This window comes from Ursus arctos, unplaced genomic scaffold (assembly GCF_023065955.2).
Source record: "Ursus arctos isolate Adak ecotype North America unplaced genomic scaffold, UrsArc2.0 scaffold_19, whole genome shotgun sequence".
Classification (NCBI taxonomy): domain Eukaryota; kingdom Metazoa; phylum Chordata; class Mammalia; order Carnivora; family Ursidae; genus Ursus; species Ursus arctos.
The window spans coordinates 18,086,104-18,108,677 of record NW_026622863.1 but is presented as its reverse complement, the minus strand read 5'-3'; the positions used below and the strand labels follow the sequence as shown (position 1 = coordinate 18,108,677).

At 41.1% G+C, this 22,574-nt stretch overlaps 1 protein-coding gene across 1 annotated transcript in view; it reads left to right on the top strand.

Annotated features, from left to right (window-relative positions):
* CDH8 (cadherin 8) overlaps positions 1 to 22,574 on the top strand; it is a 355,394-nt gene that overhangs the window by 11,020 nt on the left and 321,800 nt on the right. Inside the window, exon 3 of the mRNA XM_057314604.1 lies at positions 4,559 to 5,009. Coding sequence (XP_057170587.1) covers positions 4,758 to 5,009 — 252 coding nt within the window. The 5' untranslated portion in view covers positions 4,559 to 4,757. The remainder of the gene's footprint in view (positions 1 to 4,558; positions 5,010 to 22,574) is intronic.

Here is a 22,574-nt window from a genome sequence, read left to right as displayed (position 1 = left end):
TATGTACAGTGATGGAAAGCAGTGCGTGGGCATGGAGGAAATGACTTGGTACCGCACCCGTAAATCCTTTGTTATTTTTGAGGAAAAGGTCCGAATGGGGAAAGGATCTTATTTGCTCAAACCCCCAGCCTCTCCAGCTGTGGTCCTCAAACCCACAGCATCTGCCCTCACAGGAGAGAGGATTAGAAATACAAAGACACAGGCCCCACCCTAGATTTCCTGGGTCATAATCTGCATCTTTAGATTTCCAGGTGATTTGTATGCATATTAAGGTTTGAGAAGCACCCTCAGGGGTGTCCGGGAGGGGACTCTTACTAGGGTTACCAGAGCTGATTGTTAAATTTTCAGGAACTGCCAGAACTCGTTAGTGGCCGTGGTGCGAGCTTGAAATTGGAGGAAGTATTTACATTATGGAAATTGGAAGTCAAGGGTTCTTTTTTTCTTTCTGAGAAGAACTTAAATATTTAACAGCATACCCTTGCGGCTAACTGTTGCTGGTCTTCCTTTTTAACAGAGAAATGACCTCAGGCTTTGACAGTATCTAGTTAAGTACAAATAAAACATTATTTGAAATAAGTGTTTCTGTGCTTCAGTTTATGTATCCCTAAAATGGGAATGATGATAATAAAGTAACGTTTACATTATGGTTATCTTGAAGAGTAGGTATAAATACATATATAGCTGTATATATTCATATAATTTGTGTGTGTATATATTTGTATTTAGTCTTCCTTGGTGATTTGCCAAAAATATACATATGTGTGTGAGTTGATGATTTAATATTATCCAAACACTTCCTAAGTGTTCACTATTAATCTTTTTGTAACACACAGTATTGGTTTTCCATTTTAAAATAGATACTAAAAAAATAACTAAGACTGCTTCAATAAAATTTTAAGTAATAGCACAAGTGGTTTAAGAGTTTGGCAAAGCCTGAGAGAGGAGTATATGAGTGTGCTAGAAGTTCTGTGCGGGGGACGGTAGTGGCAATGACCAGTATGGATGAAGAAGGGTTTCCGTAGAGTTGGGATAACTGCTCCCCAGAGCTCTGCCACCATCTGTAGGACACTGACCAAATCATTCCTACTTTCTCTGAAAAATGAGGAGTTGCATTGGAATAGCACTGTCTCCTATATCCTGTCCGCGGGATGGCCCATATTTCTATTCCCCCAAGTCTTAGAGAAATCAAACATGCTCTTCTCTTCACAAAGGACTGGATACCCTAATTGACAGGTACTCTGTGGAGACCATGAGTAGGATGAATTTGGTGGGTAGGGAGCAGATGCTCAGATCATAGATTAGAAGATCTAGTAAGTAATGATTTGCCAACTGCCCGAGGTCCTGGATTAGTCGGTGGTTTTGTTCTTGTTCTTTGCCTGACCTAAATGCCCTTTCACACTTACCTGCTCCCCAGTAAGGTAATTCCTTCTCAACATTCAGATGCCACTTCCTCCAGGAAGCCTTCATTAATGCTGCCAAGATGAGTGGCATACCCATCACTCGGTATTTCCCTAACCCTTCTCAGCCTGCAGTTCAATGAATATTGTCTCTGTTTCCTACTCTGTACCCATTAGACTCTTCGTTTCCTGAAGAGAAGAGCACTGACCTGTTTGACCATCTCCAGTGCCTGACAGTCAGTATACACGCATCAAATATTTATATAATGAGAGAAGGGGTTTGTTAGGAAAGAGAATTTTGGAGTTAGATTACCTAGATTCAAATAATGGTCTGCTCCTTACTGGAGGTGGGTTTTTTTTTTTTTTTTTTTTTGGGGGGGGGGCAAGTTCTTTAATAATTCTGTGCCTCAATTTTGAACAAAACAGTGTGAGGAACAGTAAGCTTTATCTAACTGTAAGAGACTGTGTGAATGGGTACTATTTTTGGCACACATTCCTTTATTAATGCATCCTTTCTAACAAATCTATGTCATTGTGTACAGTTATTTATATAATTGGGTTTGTTATCACTTTTCACCTGATTCCAGTAGGTTCAGGTAGAGTACCCCTCATGTCACATTCCGTCCTGGGTGCCCCTTGGTGGCTGCCATCAAGGAAGTGTCTATTATGTGTTTAAAATGGGATTAAGTTTTCTTATCCCAGAATCATTAACAACAGAGCAGATGCCAGAATATACTTTCAGAGTATTTGGCACAATTTAAAAATAATTGTACATTCAAGCCTTTCCTAATTGCTTTAACAAGATTACCTCTTTTCATCCTCAAAATAAACCAGTTAGGTATTATTATAGTTGTTGCTGTTATTGTTGGTAGTTGGCCCCCAGATATAAAACTGGTAAGTGTGGCTCTTTAACCAGAATTCAGTCCCTAGGCAGGCTGATGCTGGAGGAAACCCAAAACCCACGCAGGCTTCTTGTCTTTGTGGCACTCAGTCCTAGAGAAGGGCATGCATGGCTTTGAGCATTCAGGGATGGCCTGTCACACAGAAGGTGAATTTGGAAAGAATACAGCCTTTTTCTTGAGAGGCTGAGGCTGAGGCTACATGGCCAGGATAAGTTTCCCTTTCCTCCCCAGCACCACCTACACCCTCCCACATCCCACCTTCCAGAAGGTTTTGGAGTGCCTCCTGTCACTCTTGCACCTTGTATTCTCCTCTTGTAGAGGTCACACACCTGAACCCTCTGCTCTTTCATTTAGCCTTTTTACCAAAGTCTCCCAAGGGCAGGGACCATGTCGACAGCACCTTCAGGGTCTGACTTAGGAAAACCACAAGAACCGCAGTTCAGTGAGTGCTTCCCATGGGCTCCTGCTGCTTCATAGGAGTGTTGATTCTGACACACTCTCCTGCCTGGAGGATGTATTATTGCCATTTTGCAGAAGAGAAAACTGAAGCTCAGAAAACTTAATGTATCCCGTCCGCTATGACAGAGACAGCAAGTGGGGCGAGCTGGGACCCTGTGTAGGCGAGGGCCAGGTAGATGATGGCCATGCTGTAGATGCTGCTTAAATAAATAAGTGGTTTGACAATTCAGAAAGCTTTGAATTTTGTTTCAAATTTGAAGCCTGCAAAGGTCTGCTCTCACATCGGCATGAGAAAGGTCTTGGTGGAAATGGGGTCTTCCTTTTGTGTGCGGCCGTTGCAGAAGTAGAGGACATTGTTCTTGGCTCCTGTTTTCTCTGAGCTAGTTTCCTATGGAAAGCTTTTCTTCACTTTACACAACTGCTGCTTGCAAAGCTGATTCCCCTAGTGCTCATCAGGGTGGGGCCAGCTGGGGTATACAGTCCTGGAGATTGAGCTGGGCCCCGGCAAAAGGTGACAAGCGGGTGATTCGTCTGGCCATCTTGTTAGATCAGATATGGCCTGTGTTTGCAGCAGAATCCGGGTCTGCCATTTCAGCTGGCTTCACGAAGGCCACTCACTGGCCCAGCCAATGTTAATGACTTTCTTGCTTTTCCATTCTGAGCCAGAATGGAACCAGGGACCTAGGGGTGAAAGGTTCCCTACCCCATTACGAATTCCCTGAGCCAAACCGATCCCGATGGTGTCTTGAGGAATTATTTTCCCATTTAATCTAATTCAGCAAGGCTTCTCTCTGGGATCTGCGGTGAACATTATTTCTTTAAAAATATTTTTTTTTTTGAGAGGGAAGAAACACATTTTCCACGCTGAAGGTAAGCCAAAAATGTATTTGACACCTCAGGTAAAGGGGAATTTTTTGCCCATCCCTTTCTGATTTTCCTCAATTGGAAATTGTATTTTTACCATATTTCATTCCCAAAGGAGCTTTTCATAATTTAAATCTCCTGTTCAACTGTACATTTAGAATGGGAGCCCTGACACCGTCCTGATTATAGCATACATGCTGGACATCAGAATTTCTCTCTGGGAGCATTCTAATTTTATTCACTCATTATTAGCATCCTGGCAGAGAATTGCATTCTGCACCCTGAACTGGGCTGTCCCTTCTGATGCCTTGTGGCAACGAAGACTGTAAAAATGGGAAATTCCCTTTCCCACTCTCATGTGTAAATTAAAAAAAAAAAAATTCCCCATTAGAGGCTAGTTTCTTCATATAACTTTGCTTAGAGTGAACTAGGACCCATCTTTACATCAGAAGAGAGAAAGGGAGGGAGGGAGGAAGGATGAGAGGAAGGATGAGAGGAAGGATGAGAGGAAGGAAGGAAGGAAGGAAGGAAGGAAGGAAGAAAGGGGCTTGCAGTCTCTACAGCACTACGACAGGGCTATGTTGCAAGTGCCTCAACTTGCATTACAAAAAAAAAAAGGGACGGTGAGAGAGGAGGGGAGGAAGAGAGGGAAGGAGGGAAGGAAGAGAGGGAAGGAGGGAGGTAGAAAGGGAAAGAACTTCTGTTACTTAAGTGGTTTGTGATAAGCAACAGAGATACAAAATAAATACTAAAATCTAAATGAAGCTTCAAAAAACTAAGAGGATCTAGTAGTTCTGACTCCTCAGCTCTACTTTCTTAACTCAAGAGTTTGGGAAATGCCGGCTGTTGTTCATTTAGGTACTTTTAAAAGTCAGTGATTTCGTTTTAAGACCTGTTGCCCTGGACCTTTAGCTTTCTCTCTCCTTGTTTTTGCAGGCAATTTCAATGAAAAGTAACACCAATGGATCATAGTCCTAGAAAAGTGGCTTAGATGATGTCTGCTTCCTGTGCCACAAACACGTGGCAGAGCTGTAAGTAAGTGCTCCACACTGCATGATGAATTGGATGGCTGCAGACCGGAGGCAAAAAAAATAATTGTCTCATTTTCGTGGTGATTTGCTTAACTGGTGGGACCATGCCAGAACGGCTAGCGGAAATGCTTTTGGATCTCTGGACTCCATTAATAATATTATGGATTACTCTTCCCCCTTGCATTTACATGGCTCCGATGAATCAGTCTCAAGTTTTAATGAGTGGATCCCCTTTGGAACTAAACAGGCTGACTGAAGAACAGCGGATTTTGAACCGCTCCAAAAGAGGCTGGGTTTGGAATCAAATGTTTGTCCTGGAAGAGTTTTCTGGACCTGAACCGATTCTTGTTGGCCGGGTAAGCTACGTTTTTAAGATCCCAGTTTCAGGATCTGTTTCTCCTCTTCAGATCTTTAACATGAGACTTGTCAGAATTGTTGGCACACTTAGCTGTAGTACTTCAGGCCAGATGGTTAGTTTAGGTACCTATTGGTTTCTTCAGGAGTACGGATAATCCCATCGTAACAGTTTTAAATGTACACAGACTGCTCTTCTGGTGAAGGCTGGTCTCCCCCATCCCTTCCACCCCGTCAGGTACAATAATACTCGTGTAATGCATGTACACATCAGCTTTTCTTTCTCATTTCCTACAAGAAGTCTGCACGCCCAACTTTTTCTCTAGCTTAAGTATTTGGAAGACGTGTACATATTCTGTTAGAATTTCTACGACCTCAATTCCTAAGATGTGGCTTGTTTCATTTTGTTTTGAGGCCATGTATCTCCTGTTGCAGGTAGATTTTTCTCCTTTTTTGTTTCAGTTTGGTGGTTTGATTGTTTCCGTCATTAACCAAGGATGGAGAGAGGGAGATTCTTGGAGTGGATGCTTCACAGTGGTTTGTACTGTAATTCAATACAGTTTGCAAGAGGAGACTAGTTCATTCGTCGTCACATGGGATCAAACGTATACAATCTGAATTTCCGATAGTACTATGTGTGCGTGTGTGCGCGCGGGTGGATTTCCATTTGGTTTTGTTGTTGTTGGCGGGTTAGACAAACGTTCCTTGTGTAGATAAGTGTTTTCCAAAATCACACCGTTGGTGATTGAGGATGATACATACCTTTTCCTCAGAAGTGTCCATAGGCTTCACACACGATCATCATAGGTAGAATTCCAATTATAAGCCTGCGAATGGCTGATTTTCCTAAGTCAGATTAAGAAGTGAATTGTGTCAGTATTACTCATTTCCCAAAAGCAGGGATTTAGAAGAAAATAGGAAGAGAATGAAATATTGATCTTTAAGACCCGCGTTAACTCTTCGTGTTTTCCCGGGAACTTCTGAGTACATTTGTGCTTCTGCCTCATTGTCTGGCAAAGCAAATTGAGACTCTCCAAGGATTATGTTTTCTCATTCCATAGAGTTAGTCTCCTTGGGCAAAGGAAACCTGGAGGAGGAGATACCATGACCCACTCAGGATTTATGAGGCCCTTTCTATGTGTCTGACCCTCTTTTAGGCTGGTGGGAGTGTATCAATGAACAAAGCCATGATCCTGGTCTTCAAGGAGCTCACGCTGTGGCCAGTGTTGAGTGTGTATTATGCATTGACCACTAATATGAGAGCACTTTGTGGGCACCATCTTATTTGGTTCTAACAATAGCCTCCCCCCATTTCTGTGTATATGTATGTATGTATTTATGTGTATATATACATACACATAGACAAACAATATGTGTGTCAAGTAGGTCTACACACCTTTTTTCATATGTCTAAAATACAAAAATCACTGAAAGATTTTTTTTTTTTGGTGTGCCTGATATGAACTCAGGTAGCAGAACTGACTTGAGGCTATTTGTAGTCATAATGCATCCCATTACTGTGATCGTCGATGTACTTCCTGGCAGAAATGTTAATGTGCTTGAATACAGGGTGCTGTGCACCATACAGTTGATGTACCTTCGTATGTTTCTACATGTGAAAACTTCTGAGAATTTCCAAACACATCTGGGCCAGTGGGTTCTGAATATGGGCTTCTGGACCAGCATTATGTTTTTTGTTTTGTAAGTACAGAAACTGAGGCTTAGACGGATTAGTAAAGCAAGATCATAGATCCAGGAAAAGTTCTGAGTTTGAATCAAGTTGGGGATTCCCAAGGCCATAATTTTACCCACCGTATTCTATTACAATTTAGTAACTAGCGGCCATGTGTTTAAACCATCATTTGCACTTAAGAGTGATTGAATACAGGGATGCCTGGGTGGCTTAGTCATTAGAACATGTGATCTTGATCTCGGGGTTGTGAGTTCAGGCCCCACCTCAGGTGTAGAGATTACTTAAAAATAAAATCTTTAAAAAACAAATAATAAATAAATAAAATCTTAAATAATTTTTTTTAAAAAATAAGGAATGGAATAGAGCGTCCATAAAGTCCTCCTTCCTGGATGTTTAGAACTTCAGCCCGCCCACAGACAGGTCATTTTTCTACCATAGGAAATTCTAGATCTACAGGCATATGCATACATGCATAATTGGTGAATATTTTCTCACCGTTTGTATTATTTCTTTATGGAAGTATATCACTGTGATTGTATCTTATATAATATAAATAACGGAACATGCTATGCCCAGGAGGACTTTCCACATTTGTCTGAATAGAAAAAGTAATTAAACTGGGGTTTGCTTTGGATTCATAGGAGTCTGATGACTAATTTTAACTTTGTTCTTTAAATTAAGTAATGGAGATGGAAGCAAACAGCCAGGCATTCAGCACTGATTTGTGACTTAGTAATATTCAAGGCATTTATCCTTCTTTAAATCATAGAAATGTTGCTAGTGAACCCTAAGATTTTGAAATGGCCAAAATGCTCCTGAGTCTTTATGACTGTTTTTATGAATTAACTCTTTCTCTCTCCTCTCCTCTGGCCAGTTCACAAACAGTTGTTAAATCAGAGTTAAACTTATTTTCTGAAGAAATTGCTGCAAACATTTCCAATCATACATATTTCCCCTTAAAGAAAATTGCTCCTGAAATATTATAGCTTAGGCTTTGAGACTCCTGGGTTGTCGTGAAGCCAAAAATACATTTCAGGTGACTGCGTCAGATTATAAGTCAGGCTGAGTGTGGGGATCATCCGTATCCAGGTGCCCACCGGTGCTTTACGGTGTTTTATCTCTCTGCACACTCTTCCACCTCCAGCTTGAAACCACTTCATTGCTGAGCTTCTCCCCAGGAACTGGCCGACGAGCATTCGTTACTTAGGAGCATACCTACTCTTTAAAAGGCCCTCCTGTGAATCACGGTGGCGGGGGCCTCGGCGCCGCAGGCTGAGTTCAAGCTCAAGGGCAGAGCCAGTTTTTGAGTGATTGGCTTTTCAGAGCTTCACATACACCTTCATATCGTCCGTTGAGTGTTTTTGCTCTATGGGTAGACAGCTGGGTGCAGAGAAAGAACAAGCCCTCGAAGATGCAATCTCCACAAGTTTGAACTTTGGCTTTGCCACTTTCTGAGTGTTCACCCTGGGGAAGTTACTAAAAGTCTTCAAAGGCTATACAAATAAGTAAGGGTCAAAATCATGTATGCGTAGTCTCTATACATAGTAATTGTAGCCATGATTCTATTCTTTTTTTAAATGATTGATTATTTTGGGGGGAGGGGTAAGGTGGGAGGAGGGGCAGAGGGTGAAAGACATAAGCAGACTGCACTGAGCACAGAGCCTGATGCGAGGCTTGATCCCAGGACCCTGAGATCATGACCCAAGCCAAAATCAGGAGTCGGATGCTTAACTGACTGAACCACCCAGGCACTCCCATGATTGTATTCTTAATTGTGTGTGTCTGTGTGTAGTTCAGTGATGGACAGATAGTTACATCACCAGGTGAGCAAAAGATAGTGGGAGCCCAAGAAAGAGTCCTTTCAGTTACCCCAGATTGCTTTAGGTGGAGGTGAGATTTAGGTGTGTTTGGAAGGTTGAAGGATGACTTGTCACTTAGACCGAGATGGGGTAGAGTGGGAACTTAGATATCCTAGTTGGACAGAGGGTTTATGCAGTGTCGTGGGGATAGGGCAGGACTACCGAGGGTCGCCTTGGTTAGAAGCAGCACCGCTGTATATTTCTTGTTGAATTAAAATGAAGTTGAAAGTCATTCACAGAGAACACTCCCTGTCCCATTCTGTCTAAGAAATAAATGCCCTCCCTCTAATATTTCGTATCTCTTGACCGTGCTTTATTTTTTCTTCTTCCTGATGATCATTGTCTCACGTATTCCATACATAGTCTATGCTTTGTCTTATTTACGATTTGTCTCCTTCTACAATGCATGTTCTGCAAAGAAAAAGGATTTTTGTCTCCTTTGTTTTTCACTATATATCCCCAGAACCTAGAACACTGCCTACATATAGGAAGTGCTCAGTAAATATTTTGCATAAATAAATGAACGAGTAATTCACCTAAATAATGGAAGAATTTGTCAAAAAGTCGTATAAATCCAGTAAGATTTAATACAAGTGGTGTTTTTCAATAAAGGGGACCATGCATTGGGTTCACGTTCCCCCTTCATATCCTTACTTTCTAGACCAGCTAGGTAGTTTAAACATTGTTCCCACTTACTGATTTTAAAAGTCTTTCCTGGGGTGCCTGGGTGGCTTAGTGGGTTAAGGGTCTGACTCTTGGTTTCGGCTCAGGTCATGATCTCATGGGTCCTGAGACTGAGCCCCGTGCTGTACTCTGTGGGGGAATCAGCTTTAAGATTTTCTCCCTCTCCTCTTCCCCCGACTTGTGCAAGCTCTCTCTCTCTCTCTCAAGTAAATAAATCTTTAAAAACAAATCAAAGTCTTTCTTTGAGTTAGTGATAATGGATAACTTGCTAAAACAGCTCTTTCTGAGCAGGCTGCCCGATCCCCATTGTGGAGGCTGTGTCCCGTACCAGTGGTGTGAGGCAGAGCAGATGGCGATCCTGCTGTATTCTCATCCATCTGCAAACTTACGTTTGTGTTGATGGTACAAGGCACATCAGAACTCTTCTCTCTGAATTTCTGAAAAATACTAGCCAAAAAGACTCCGCTCCCGATGCTAGTTCTTTGCGGAACACGTGGTTCAGACCCTGTTCTACACATAAATACTTAGCATTCCACATTGTTCAGGACCTCCAGCATTGACTCTCTCTGCCAATTCTGGCAGAGAATAAGGTGGTACATGGGACCCTTCGTCCTATATGCTTATGTGTTCTTGTCTTAGAAGAGAGCGAGAGAGGAAAAAACCCGTGATGATTTTCATACACCTTGCAACTAAGACAAAAAAAAAAAAAAAAAATCATGTCCTTTGGATGAAATGCATATGAGGTGAACAGCTTGATGTCATCATGGGAGCCCTATGCTGTGAGCCCCAAGGATGATTGATCAAGTCATTCTACAAATGTGTATTGTATTGAGCACTTACTATCTCCTAAGCATTGTGGCCAGTAGATTCTCTACTCTGAGCAAATTCAAATCCACACTCTGTCCTGGAACTAATGGGGTACTGTGGGGAGACAGACATTAGGAAGATAGTCCTGAAAACGAATGTCACATTAAAACAGAGATAAGTACTGCGAAATAAAGGAATATGATTCTATGGAAGCCCATACACGAGAAGCTGGTCTGTTCTGTGGGATGTAGAATCTTCGCTAAGGAAATAGCCCGTGAACCAGAGAAGCGGAATGCAGGGATGAAAAGAGACAGCATTCTAGCAGAGGCAGTAGCATGAGCAAGGATATTTTAAGAGCTGAGAGAGGGTCAGGATAACTGAGACAGAGAATGAAGGTTGGCATCTTTGAATCACAATGGAAAGATGGGCAGGATCTCTTGGAGATCTGACTTTTTTTCTTTTTCACCTCTGCTATGGAGGAGCTGGAAGCGAACGTCCTATAGCCTCTCTTGGGCAGTTTCCTCACTTGTAATGGAATAGTGGATTATGAAATTATATTTAAGATACAAATCCCTATGGAACAGGAAAAGAAAGCAATATAAGAAAAATGAGTGTAGCATCTATTGATTTTCTGCCCGGGTTCCTTTAGCTCTTGTTCTGTGGTCTGTGATCCTCAGTTCCTCATATTGCTTTATTTTGGGAAAAACCAGTTTGCTCTCCAGGTGGTCAGAGATCTATCCTAAATCCTCTCTCTTACATAAACTCCTCTGCTCTCTTTCTTCCCTTTTCCCCTCCTACCTGGGCTTCTGAGCAGTTCCTTATTTGGATATAAGTCTACTGCTGGTGATGCCACATCTATTTATAATTCTCTCCCTCCAAGGCACTGACTCATTTTCTCTCTTTAAATTTGACCTTCTAACCTTCCCTCTTCTCTCTCACTTGGAAATCGTTTGGGTGGTGCTTAGTATGAAGGACACGGGATGCCAAATAATTACACTGTATTACAGTTTACGGTGTCAGCGGCCGGCGAGAAAATTGCACTTGACATGCCATTATTTTTGCTGGCCGTTTGCATGTAAAGAGCACTGGGCTACGCAGCCACAGCCGAATTGTATCCTCGGTCTTGCGAGAACAATTCACTGTCAGTTCTGTGAAGCCTCTGCCTACTCAGACAGAGCCTGTGCACCAATAATTTGGCAGGAATGCAAGTCAGCATCGTGCATCTCAATCTGGAGAAACGAGAGTTTTTTGCCTCTTGCCCAGTGTCCCGACTTAGAAATAGCAGGCATCCCAGAGCTTTGGGAAGTCTTTTGACACTGATGTAAATAAATGAAATAGTATTAGTCATGTAGGTCAGCAGAAACTCTAAATGCACACCCATGCACACACACATGTGTACAAGCACACGTGTATCTATCAGCTGAGTTTGTGCCGGAGTAAAATCCCAAACCATCTCCTAATCCTTCCTCTCTGTAGCTCTAGACATTCACCCTTTTTGCTTCATTCCATACCTAGGGGCCAGGTGAGAGGATGGATAATTTGTGTTTATCTTTGCAGATACTCTGAGAAGTATATTCGCTCAGCCCTCGTAAAAGAAGAGTCTTGAATACATCCTCAATCTTAGGGTCATCTCCTTGAGGCGGGTATATTTTTCCCACTTGAAGCAAATGATTGTAGTCATATGTTGATGGGTGAAAAGCCAGATTATGTAATCCTATTTTTTAAAAATAGATTTTATTTATTTATTTGACAGAGACAGCGAGAGAGGGAACACAAGCAGGGGCAGAGGGAGAGGGAGAAGCAGGCTTCCTGCTGAGCAGGGAGCCTGATGTGGGGCTCGATCCCAGGACCCTGGGATCATGACCTGAGCCAAAGTCAGACGCTTAACGACTGAGCCATCCAAGCGCCCCATATGTAATCCCAGTTTATAAATAAATGACAACAAGGTAATCAGTATCAAAAAAACAAAACAAAAAAAAACAAAACCCAAAACAAACCCCAAACACAGCGCTGATTTCTATCACAAGTATAAAGCTAAACCTCATAGGGAAGAATTGGGGAAACATAAATGCTGCACACCCAAGAAGGCTTTCCTAGTATATTCACATAGCAGAATACTCTGAATCATTAAAAATTATCAGGATTTATAACATGGGAACATGGTTGCAGCTGAATAAATACCAGAAATAAGATACAAAATGTGTATGGACTATAATGAAAAAATGCATGTGTGATATGAACACAGTGCCTGGCATATATCTATTAAGACATGATTGTGCACCTGAAAAAATACACGTATTCCGTCATTTACAAAAGCAATAAACCTCTGTGTACTGATCCCCCGATCCTCCATATTCAGAGTTGTTCACCGTTGTGCTATGTTTTCTGAAGTTACTCCCCTTGCTCCCCTGAGAACAGCAATACTCTTGATTTTAAAAATTAATGTAGGAAGAATCCTAATCATATGTATAAGCACTACCCATTGTTTCTGACAAAAAAAAAATTCCCAAATTGGAAAAAACATAAGACTAAATGATAAGTATACGACCTGCATAAAAAACAAAGAAGTTAATTTGTGATATTGACTCATATTAATAATGGTACCAAATATTAATAAAGTGGAATCTGTAAGAAAATATTCAAACTTTTCCCCCCAGTTTATGTGATTGGATTATCAGTTTATTTTCTTTACATTTTTACCCATCTTATTTTCTAGGATGTGCTATTATTATATTATAAAACATTATAAAATACAATGAGAGAAAAATGAATAACAATGTTCTATCATTTGATTTTTCTTAAAATCAACACTGTCTATTCATAGCATATTCTTGGAGACCATTATTCAGTTTGAATCTCATTTGGTAAATGTAATCGTATCTAAATACTTGGAAGGACAATCTCATCAATTAATAAATTAAAGAGCTAGAAATATTTAATCATTTTTACAACACTAGAAGAGAGAATGCACAGCCATAGCCTTGCTCCCCTGCTAAATGTACTTAAATGACTTTCATTACCATGGAACAGACCAAATACTAACCAGAAATAAAGGGTTTATATTTGAACTCGAAATGGGAAACTGTGTTTGTAATGTTTAAGTGTTATAGTCAGACTGCGTGCTGCTTGTAACTTTTCAATAAATAAGAATAACCTGGAAAAGAAATTTACGGAATCCTGTTATTTAAGAAAGATAAAAGCATTACAGCATTTACAGGGTTTCTTTTAGTCTGGGTGTGTGTGTTTTCTTAAGCAGTAGTTTCTTTAATATTTTAGCATTTTCCTTCCGTACATATCATTAACCTTAAAAATAAAACTGCCAGTTATCCAGTTATTTGACCAGCAAAAGATGGGTTTATTCGGGAATAAAAGAGAATTGCAAGGTGGGATGAGCGAGCTGTGGCAACACCAAAGATCAGTCCAGAAAACAAAGGAGAGGTGCCTCTTTTGTAGAGGAGACGGGGAAGCTAGAAAGGCCCTTATAAACAAAAAGTCCATTGGAGTAAACTGGGAGTTAAAAGTATGGTCACTTTCATTGGCCGAGTTGTTGCTGGGACAGGAGGTAGGTAAGACTTCCTTCCTCCTGCTGAGATAGTAAAGCAGTATCCATGTACAAGGCCCATCTCTTCCTGTCGAGTCTGCAGTTGACCATGAGTGTTAGGGTGTAAGAGCTCCCCTGCTGAGCCTCTTGACTCCATTTTAGGGAGCTTTCCTTTTATCAATTTTCACAATATCATTTCCATTATAGCTAACTTAAACTCAGCTCCTATACCCTCTCCCTCTCTCTTTTTCTCCCCCCAACCCAGCATAATTTGGTCATGCATTCCTGTCCCTAAGTCTTTGAATATTTTGAAATATAGTGATGACAGTCTTGTCAATATTCAGATATTGGAATATTTAGTTACAGTGTGGGCATGCTTTCTCATTAGCTATGACCACCTCACCTAACATTTCAATACAGTTAGGAGTCCTCTTAGATCTTATATCTGGCAAGAGAACTATTATTTACTACATTCTTGTTACGAAAAGTGAGGGTCTGCAGACCAGCCACAGCACCTGGGAGGTAGTTAGAAAAGCAGAATTTCATTCACCTTCTGTATACCTGATTTACTGAATCAGACTCTGCATTTTAACAGTTTCCCCAGGTAATTCCTCTGCACATTAAACATTAAAATAACACACACACACACACACACACACACACACACACATTCAATCAATCCTCAGTCAATCCCAGGATAGCATGAATCATGCTTTTTGTTCTCTGTATCCAGCCTGAGTAAATTTGGAATACCACTTAATTAAAGAAATGGGTCATGGGGACTGATGTTTGGAAGAGCTTTAGGCAAGGTATTGGGTAGGAGCCACAGTGTATTTCATTTGAACCCCATGTGGTAGGTGCCCGATACTATAGGCTGTGACATCAATTTGCACTCCTCCGTAGTGCAGGTGATGGCAGAGGTAACAGTCTGTGGACCCCTCAAACTGGATTAGTTAATAGGAACCGTCCCCCTGCTCAGATCCATGGAATCCGTTTTCTCTGCATGTATTTACCACAATGTGGCAGATGTGCTTTGAAATCTGCAGAGTATCAAATGTCACTGGGCTTCCATGGGAGACAATAGCGGAATCCAGATGAGCCCGATCAGAAGGGCTGAGGGATATTGGGAACCAGCAGGGAATAAAACACTAGATGCATATTTCTATTTCTCTCTAATCCTAAAAATGCCCAGCTGTGTTGCCTAGATCTCTTTTTGTTGTGAATCCATGTCGGAGACTATGAGATTGATGACATGGTGTGGGGACATTGAAGTGGGGGAGAAAAGGAGATTTGTAAGTAACCAAAATAAACTGATCATATCTATTGAGTGTTTACTATGTGGTAGACACCTTATGAAGTTTGCTTGTTCAGGCCTACCAGAAACCCTCAGGAAGGCATCATTATCCGCATTGCCAGCTTGGGAGAGCTCAAGGGAAGACTTATTTCTGTTAGCAGCTACAGATTAGACACACAGTGAGTACGTGATGCAGCAGGAGTCAAGCCTGGACAGGGGGACCCCAGAGCTTGTTCCTGTAACCATGGTAACCTATGGCCTCTTTTGAACCCCATGTGGGAGGTGCTCAGTGAGCTCAGCTGCCACCCCAGTTTGCAGATGAGAAAAGTGAGTCTCACTGAAGGTAATCAAGTTGTGGTCTCATGACTAGAATGTACAGTTCAGTAGGATTTGCATATACGTTTCGAGATGTCTAGCTGATTGCAAAACCACTCTCCCTATTGGTTGGCATGCATCTTTATGTTTTGCTCGTGGCAGAGAGAGGCAGATATAAAGCCCTTGAGAGAAGAAAAACATTCTTGAGGCTTATGCATGTGGTGGCTCTGTTATATTTCCTTTATAGAGAGGCGAATGCCACAGTTTGGGTCTGGGCAGGGCTGGTGCCATGTACTAAGTGATTTGTGGGTTAGTCTCCTACTACAGGGTAGTGCGATATTTGTCTTTTTTGCTTTCTCATTTTTATGCATACATTTAAAATAAATATGATAATGAAGTAAGAGAGTAGTGATGGAAAGGGAGTAGCAGGAGAATATTTGTATTGACCACTTCAGGCATCTTGCTCAGTGCCTTAAATATATTGACAGATGTTATTCCCACCATTTTGTGGATAAGAAAATTGAGACTTTTGCATTAAATTAAATTTTCACTGTTTAGGTGACTGTGTGCAATGATTCTAGCTTTTTTTTTTCCTGAGTTGGGTAGAGTTCTGCATGACTCAAGCTCTAACATTACATTAGAGAGCTCTCTGGAAACTTTGACCATGACTGGGCAATTTTGTGGGCTCCTTAAACTGAGAATCACCAGACAGCAGAAAGAACAGTGGGATGGTTGAGTGGAATAAAAAATAAATTCCTGTACGCTAGACAGGAACTAAAAGAAGACAAAAAGCTTGTACCCTCTAGCTGCTTGAAGTAATTGTGTTAATGCTGAATAATTTATTAACAATTCCCTGTACAATTGGAACTGAGCTGATGGACAATATTACCAAGGCTCCAGGGGTGGGATCTGTAATTTACTTTTCTCTTTGCGGTGACTTCCCTGATTCCTCTTGAAACTCCAAGGGTCTTTTTCCAAATGGATATGGGCTTCTCTGTTTCTTTCTTCCTTCCTGCCTCTTGCTATGGTGACCTTCGCCTGGACAGTTCTGGTCATGTCCTTTTGCTACCCATGCACTTTGGCCACTGAGAATAATTCCCTTGTGCCTGTAGCAGATTCTCGGAGGAGAAGTAATTTGGTGAGAAAGCAAACACGGCTATTAAAAATGACCAAATCCTATAACTCCTTGAAGCAAGTCAGACTCCCCAGCCACTCAAGGGCTTTATTTAGAATCTGGCAGGGTTATTTATAGTGGAGTTTTCTTTGCTTTTATTTTTTATGTGCTTCTGGGAATCTAAAAGTATAAATGAATTTCTCATTGCAGTTCGCTTTTTGTCATACTCGTGTGTGTGTGTGTGTGTGTGCACGCGCTCACGTGTCTGCACACGCATGTGTGCCCTATTATGTTTCTCTTAGCGCAGGGTTGCTTTGGCAGACCTCATCCTCTGATTATGTCCCTGCCTTTGCAGGAACATTTACAATCAGCCTTGTGAGGTGTTTTCAGAAATCATTAGACATTTGCAATGGCTGGTTCTATTGATCACAGCCACTATTTCTCTCCTCTTCTCTGCTTTTCCTGTTATTAAATTCATATGTAAAGTTCCTGGTAGTTGTTGTTGTTTTTTTTAAATAGCTGAAAGCAAATTCCATATCCCAACTAGACTATGGGCAATGCATTTCAATGTTTGTGGCTTTTTCTCCATCCCACAAGTTGGATGACAGACATGAGTTGAAGCCGAAAAACCAAACAATAAACATGGAGGACCCCCCCCCCACACACAGAAATACACACAAACAGAATGAGATGATCAGACAGGGTCAGAGAGATACAAATGATAGAGCCAAACAGCAAACAGAGCATCAGACCAGAATTCTGAATTACAGAGAGAAAGTCACATTACAAATGTTGCAACCTAAGAAAACAGCCTCGACACAGAAAACAGACACTGAGAGCCTTTCACAGGAGCCAAGAATTTAAAACCCCACAGGATCAGAAACAACGAGAGGAAAAATAAGATAGAGTGAAGATGAAGATGAAGAGAATCAGAGAAGGAGGGTAGTGGAGAGAGGCAGGGGGAGGGAGAGAGGGAGATGGAAAAAGAGAAGGAGGAAGAGAAAAGGATTTTGGGTCCACTGAGTGATTTTCACTAGGAAGAGACTAATTTCTTTTAGCCCCTGGACAGATGGGCTTATGCATACTTTTATGGCACTTCTGATCACACAGGTCTGCTGTTTTTTGACAAGGACTGTGTTTTCTTTCTGACACATGGCATTCGCTGAGTAACCATGGCTGGCAGGACCGGGCATGAAGTCAGAACAATTTGAGTGAACCAGCAAACACGATGATCTTCCTTCTAACCTTTCCCGGAAACCTAATTTTGGCTTTTAAATTTATATACTTTCTAGCAATTGGAGCTAGAAACTGAATGATGGCCATTTTACCTCAAATCAGATATAATAAATGAATAATGCCTTTAAATGAAATCATAACGTAGTTTATTCTGATAGTTCGTTTTGATAAGGCACTAGTTTACTAAAGAAGTGGGAGAGTGGGAAAGGATTATAGGTTAGCTTTTGGACCATTTACATTTTCTAAAACTCTCTAAAATTATGGAAAGGCTTTTGAGATATTGGAAGAAAAAATATTTTATTAGAATTTCTCTTTCTTTTTTATAAAGATTTATTTATTCTTGGAGAGACAGACTGTGTTTGAGTAAGAGCATGAGTGGGGGGAGGGTCAGAGGGAGAGGGAAAGAAAGAATCTCAAGCCGACTCCATGCTGAGACCAATGTGGGGCACAGTTCCAGGACCCTGATATCATGACCTGAGCCGAAACCAAGAGTTGGATGCTTAACTGATTGAGCCACCCAGGCACCCCGAGAATTTCTATTTCTAGTATAGAAATGATTTAACTTACGTATTTAATTTTAAATACTCTAAAATGTCCATGGTAGAAGCTAAGACTGCCTTCTGTCTCTGCTACTTGACAAATACATACATACATATATTCTTAACGGCTTAAGAAAAAGTAGGCAAAGTGAAAATTGAAGGATGTGTATTCCCTAGAACCAAGGGAAGTAACACTTGGTACATACCTAATACCTTCCAGGATATACAAAATCTTACTTAGCCTTCATTGAACCCTGTGAGATAGAGCTGTTACCATCCCTGCCTCCGCCTCCCCCCCTCCCCACACCCCTTAACAGACAAAGAAACGTAAGTTCAGAGAGATTTAGTCACTGTCCCAGAATGGCCAGTAAAGTGGGGGAATGGGTACTGGAATACACAACTAGCTGATTTCAAAACCTGTGCTGCTTTCTGCCTACACGGTACCACCCCCACCCTCCCTTTATTTGGTTCTTCCTTATGTTTCTTTGCACATGGATGTGCTCTTATGGAATATAGAAAAGTTCTTATTTTTACACAACACAATTTGATCTTCCAAATATTTCTTTTGATCATTCCAACAACCCAGAGGCCCAAATAGGGTGACTGAGAGAGCACAAGACCCCACTGAAGAAGCCAGGGCTTCTGACACTTTGCTCAGTGTGTGATACCACACTGCCTGAGAATCACTCAGGAGCAGAGATCCTCTGTGAATCACTCAGCATTGGAGCAGGGAGTCGTCTTCCTATGATAACTCTCTCTACCAGGAAGTGTGTTGAGATTACTCCTACAATTCCATGCCACTGCCTTGACGTAGGAAAGGTGTGGATGGGATTACCTTTTTTTAAGTATACCAGCAAATCATGTGGTTTATGTGGTCTCTTAAATCCAAGGACTACACTGCTTCCCTACCGATGCTGGCAAATGGACTGAGACCTTGAATTAGTAAGAGTCATCATCCCAGGGGATATTACAGAGGGAGACTCTCAAAGACTTTCACTGCCTTGTGACCTCCCCAGTTCATATTGTCCAAGATTGTGTTCCTTACTGTCGCCTAGCATCCCAGGTTCTGGATGATGCATAGTCCAGGCCAGGAGACCAAGAATGTTGGATTCTTTTGTTAATGTTTGAGGAAGTCCTTTGCAGTTGAATTTTTCTCTGGGAATATTCCCCAGGCTTGGATTTGCATGGGAAAAGGTAGAGCAGTTCTGTGTCACTTGGCATTGCAAGCCCTGGGATACAGTTTGATCCTATGACCTGGCACAAAAGCTTTGCTCTATTTAGAAAGGAAATCAGCATGCCAGGGAACTGCTGGCTGAGATGTGATAAGAAAGTAAAAGTCTGTATCTGAAGGCTCCACTCTCCCGAGAGAACTTTTGAGGTAGCTGAAGAAAGCACGCCTACCTTGGAGTTGGAGACGTGGAAGACTCCTTGCAAATGCAAAGTCCTCAGGTCTGTTCCTCTGTAAGCTCCACAAGGTTCTGGCCTTTTCTTTTAGATTTCATAGAAGTGTCAGCACAAGAAAAACTTTTCTGGTGCATCAAGGAAGGGGTTAAGTCTATGCTCTTTCTCTCCCAGAAACTAAGCATTAATGTGCCAAATGCAGATTTTCAATTTGAACCTCCTTCCTCTTAAAGGACTAGTATTTTCTATTTTACAATTTACTTTTCAAGGTATATTGTTTCATCCAGCACATGCTCTTTATGAGTTATAGGCTTGCATTTGCAGCTCCAGGAGGAATAAACATACAGAAACACACATTTAACACAAAAATTAGGAAACACCGTTTAGCACCAATTTCTGAAACCTCTAGCAGGTTTTCAGCACAACTTCTATCTTTTTTGTTATAACCACAGAGGCTAGCCTGTTTTTCTCCCGTATTTATTCCTGAGATAAAGAGCTTTTTACGGAACACCATACCCTGCAGGACCTTTGTCAAACTCTGCTAGTCCAAAGTTGAGGCTTGTTTCTTTCTAATTGAGAAATAGGCTAGCCTGGAGTATTGTGGTTAGGAGCCCCTGCTCTGAAGTTAGACAAAGTTGAGTTTCAAATCCTGTCATAGCAGACACACTTGGAGCTTGTGACCTCGTTTAATTCTGTTTAGCCTCCGTTTCCTCATCTAGAAAATTAGCTTGTAGGATTTTGTTTTTTCCTCTAGGGCTTCCCCAAGCAATGGATGTGACATCTTAGCTCACTTAGTGGGGACTAAATATAATGGCAGTTGTTACTGTCCTAAGTATTTCACACCTTGGAGTATTTTGTGTCATTAAAGCTCTAATTGCTATTCCCTAGAACTTTTTTAAGTCTTGTCGTTCCGTGCCCATACGTTACTCAGCTGTAAAATGACACGTGTGAGTATAGCCCTCTCTAGAGCCCTCTGCAATCCAGCAGTTTACTTTTCTAATTCTCAGTCATCTACGCTGATAAAACACTGAGCTTGCGGAAGGAATGACTCCCATCTAGTAGAAGGAAGTGTGGTTCTTGAACATGAACTTTGTCTTGCAAAGTCCTAGGTGGAAGAATGTGCTTAACTGTTACTTGCTCTTCGCTACTTAGGAAGAAGTAGATTCAGAATGAAATAATGGACACCCACATTCCATATTGATAGGCAAACAAGTGTAGTGCTTCAAAATGTCACAGTACAAACAAAGTAATTTCTTTGAAGATCAAGTGAGGGGACAGGTTAAAGACGTTCCCCAACTTGCAACTGTCAATACTCAGGAACCCATGTAATTGGAGAGTGATGTTTGCTAGAGTAGTGTGGAGTTCAGCCATGCCGGCAGACCGCCCTGAGATGAGCACGGGTAGGAGGGACTATTTTCCTCGGAGTTGTGTAGGAATAAAAATGATTCCATGAAAAAAATACGGTCAGGCATTACAGAATGTTCGTGGCATATAAGTATAGAATCATCACCATCATAATAATATGAATGGCATGGAAATATTACATCTATTACACCTGGCAGGAAGGCTACATGAAAAGAACTTTATTAAAACATACGTGATAGGAACTCATTTTATTTATTTATTTTTTAAGATTTTATTTATTTGACAGAGAGACAGCCAGCGAGAGAGGGAACACAAGCAGGGGGAGTGGGAGAGGAAGAAGCAGGCTCCCAGCGGAGGAGCCTGATGTGGGGCTCGATCCCAGAGCGCCGGGATCAAGCCCTGAGCCAAAGGCAGATGCTTAACGGCTGTGCTATCCAGGCGCCCCCATGATAGGAACTCTTATGTTGCAATAACTTCGTGCTATTCAGTGGCTATAGTCTTCCATGGAAAATTTTGAAAAGTTTCATCTTCAAACTCTTGAAGAGGTTAAAAAAAAACGTAGTATTAAATATCTGGGATTTATTGAAATAGAAGCTAACCTTCAATAGTGCATTTTATAAATATCGAAGGGAAGAAACCTTTAGATTCGTAATTAGATAAGCATTTTATACCCTTCCACACTTGCATACCACCAAAACCCCCCATACCTACTCAATTTATTAACTTTCCCAGTAGTGGATAATTATTGTGCCGATACGTCTGATAAATATGTTTTTAGATGCAGTGATGGTTAAATCTATGATCTAAGTTGTATTATCTTATAGATTCACCTAAGATTTGTACTGACTGTCGTTTTTATGAAAATGAGGTGTTTTATAAGAAGGCCATCTTTAGACTAATACTGTATTCTGTAGTTCTCTATTAAGGAAAATAGGAGATGTGACTGCTGTTAATAAAACTAATGACTCACCTTTTGAACACTTCCATGCTAGCATCAGAATGAACACTGCTTGATGCTCACAAAATCCGTATAAGGTACACAGTGCAATATATTTCAATTTGTAGGCATAAACAGACTTAATGAGGTTGTATAATTTGCTTACAGTCAGCCAGCTGAAAGTCGCTGAATCAGATTTCAAACTCGAATGTTTTTGCCATCAAATTTTGCCCCTAAACGTTTCTGATATATAATCTCTTATAAAAAAAGTTAAAGTTATTAGATAAAGTAGTCACATTGTGTCATTTCATCAAACACGCGCGCAAACACACACGGAATTTAGAAACTAATATGACATTCCACAGGTTTATTTGCTCCTTATTTTCAAAATCAATACAGTTGGTTAATGTGTTATTCTGAAGTGCTGACAAATTATTGGGTAAAAGTAGATTAAAATATTTGTTCAGCAGCATTTATTGGGGACGCAGTATGTGCCAGGGCCTTTGCTGAAATGATTAAGACACAGGCAAGGATTCTGGAAGACAGAAACATTCACTTTAAGGAAACAAGATAGAGATACTCAGCAGGGGGCTATTCGCTCTTTAAAATACCTTTACCTATTTTTCCTATAAGATCCATGCCTTTTCTAGTGACAACATTGCTACCAGTTCATCTACATCAGCCAGATTTCACATCACCTCTGGAAAAGAATTAGCAATCAAACCAGCTTGAAATAGGAAGGATTTCTCTCTTCCTGACTCTTAACAGAGCACATAGCTTGA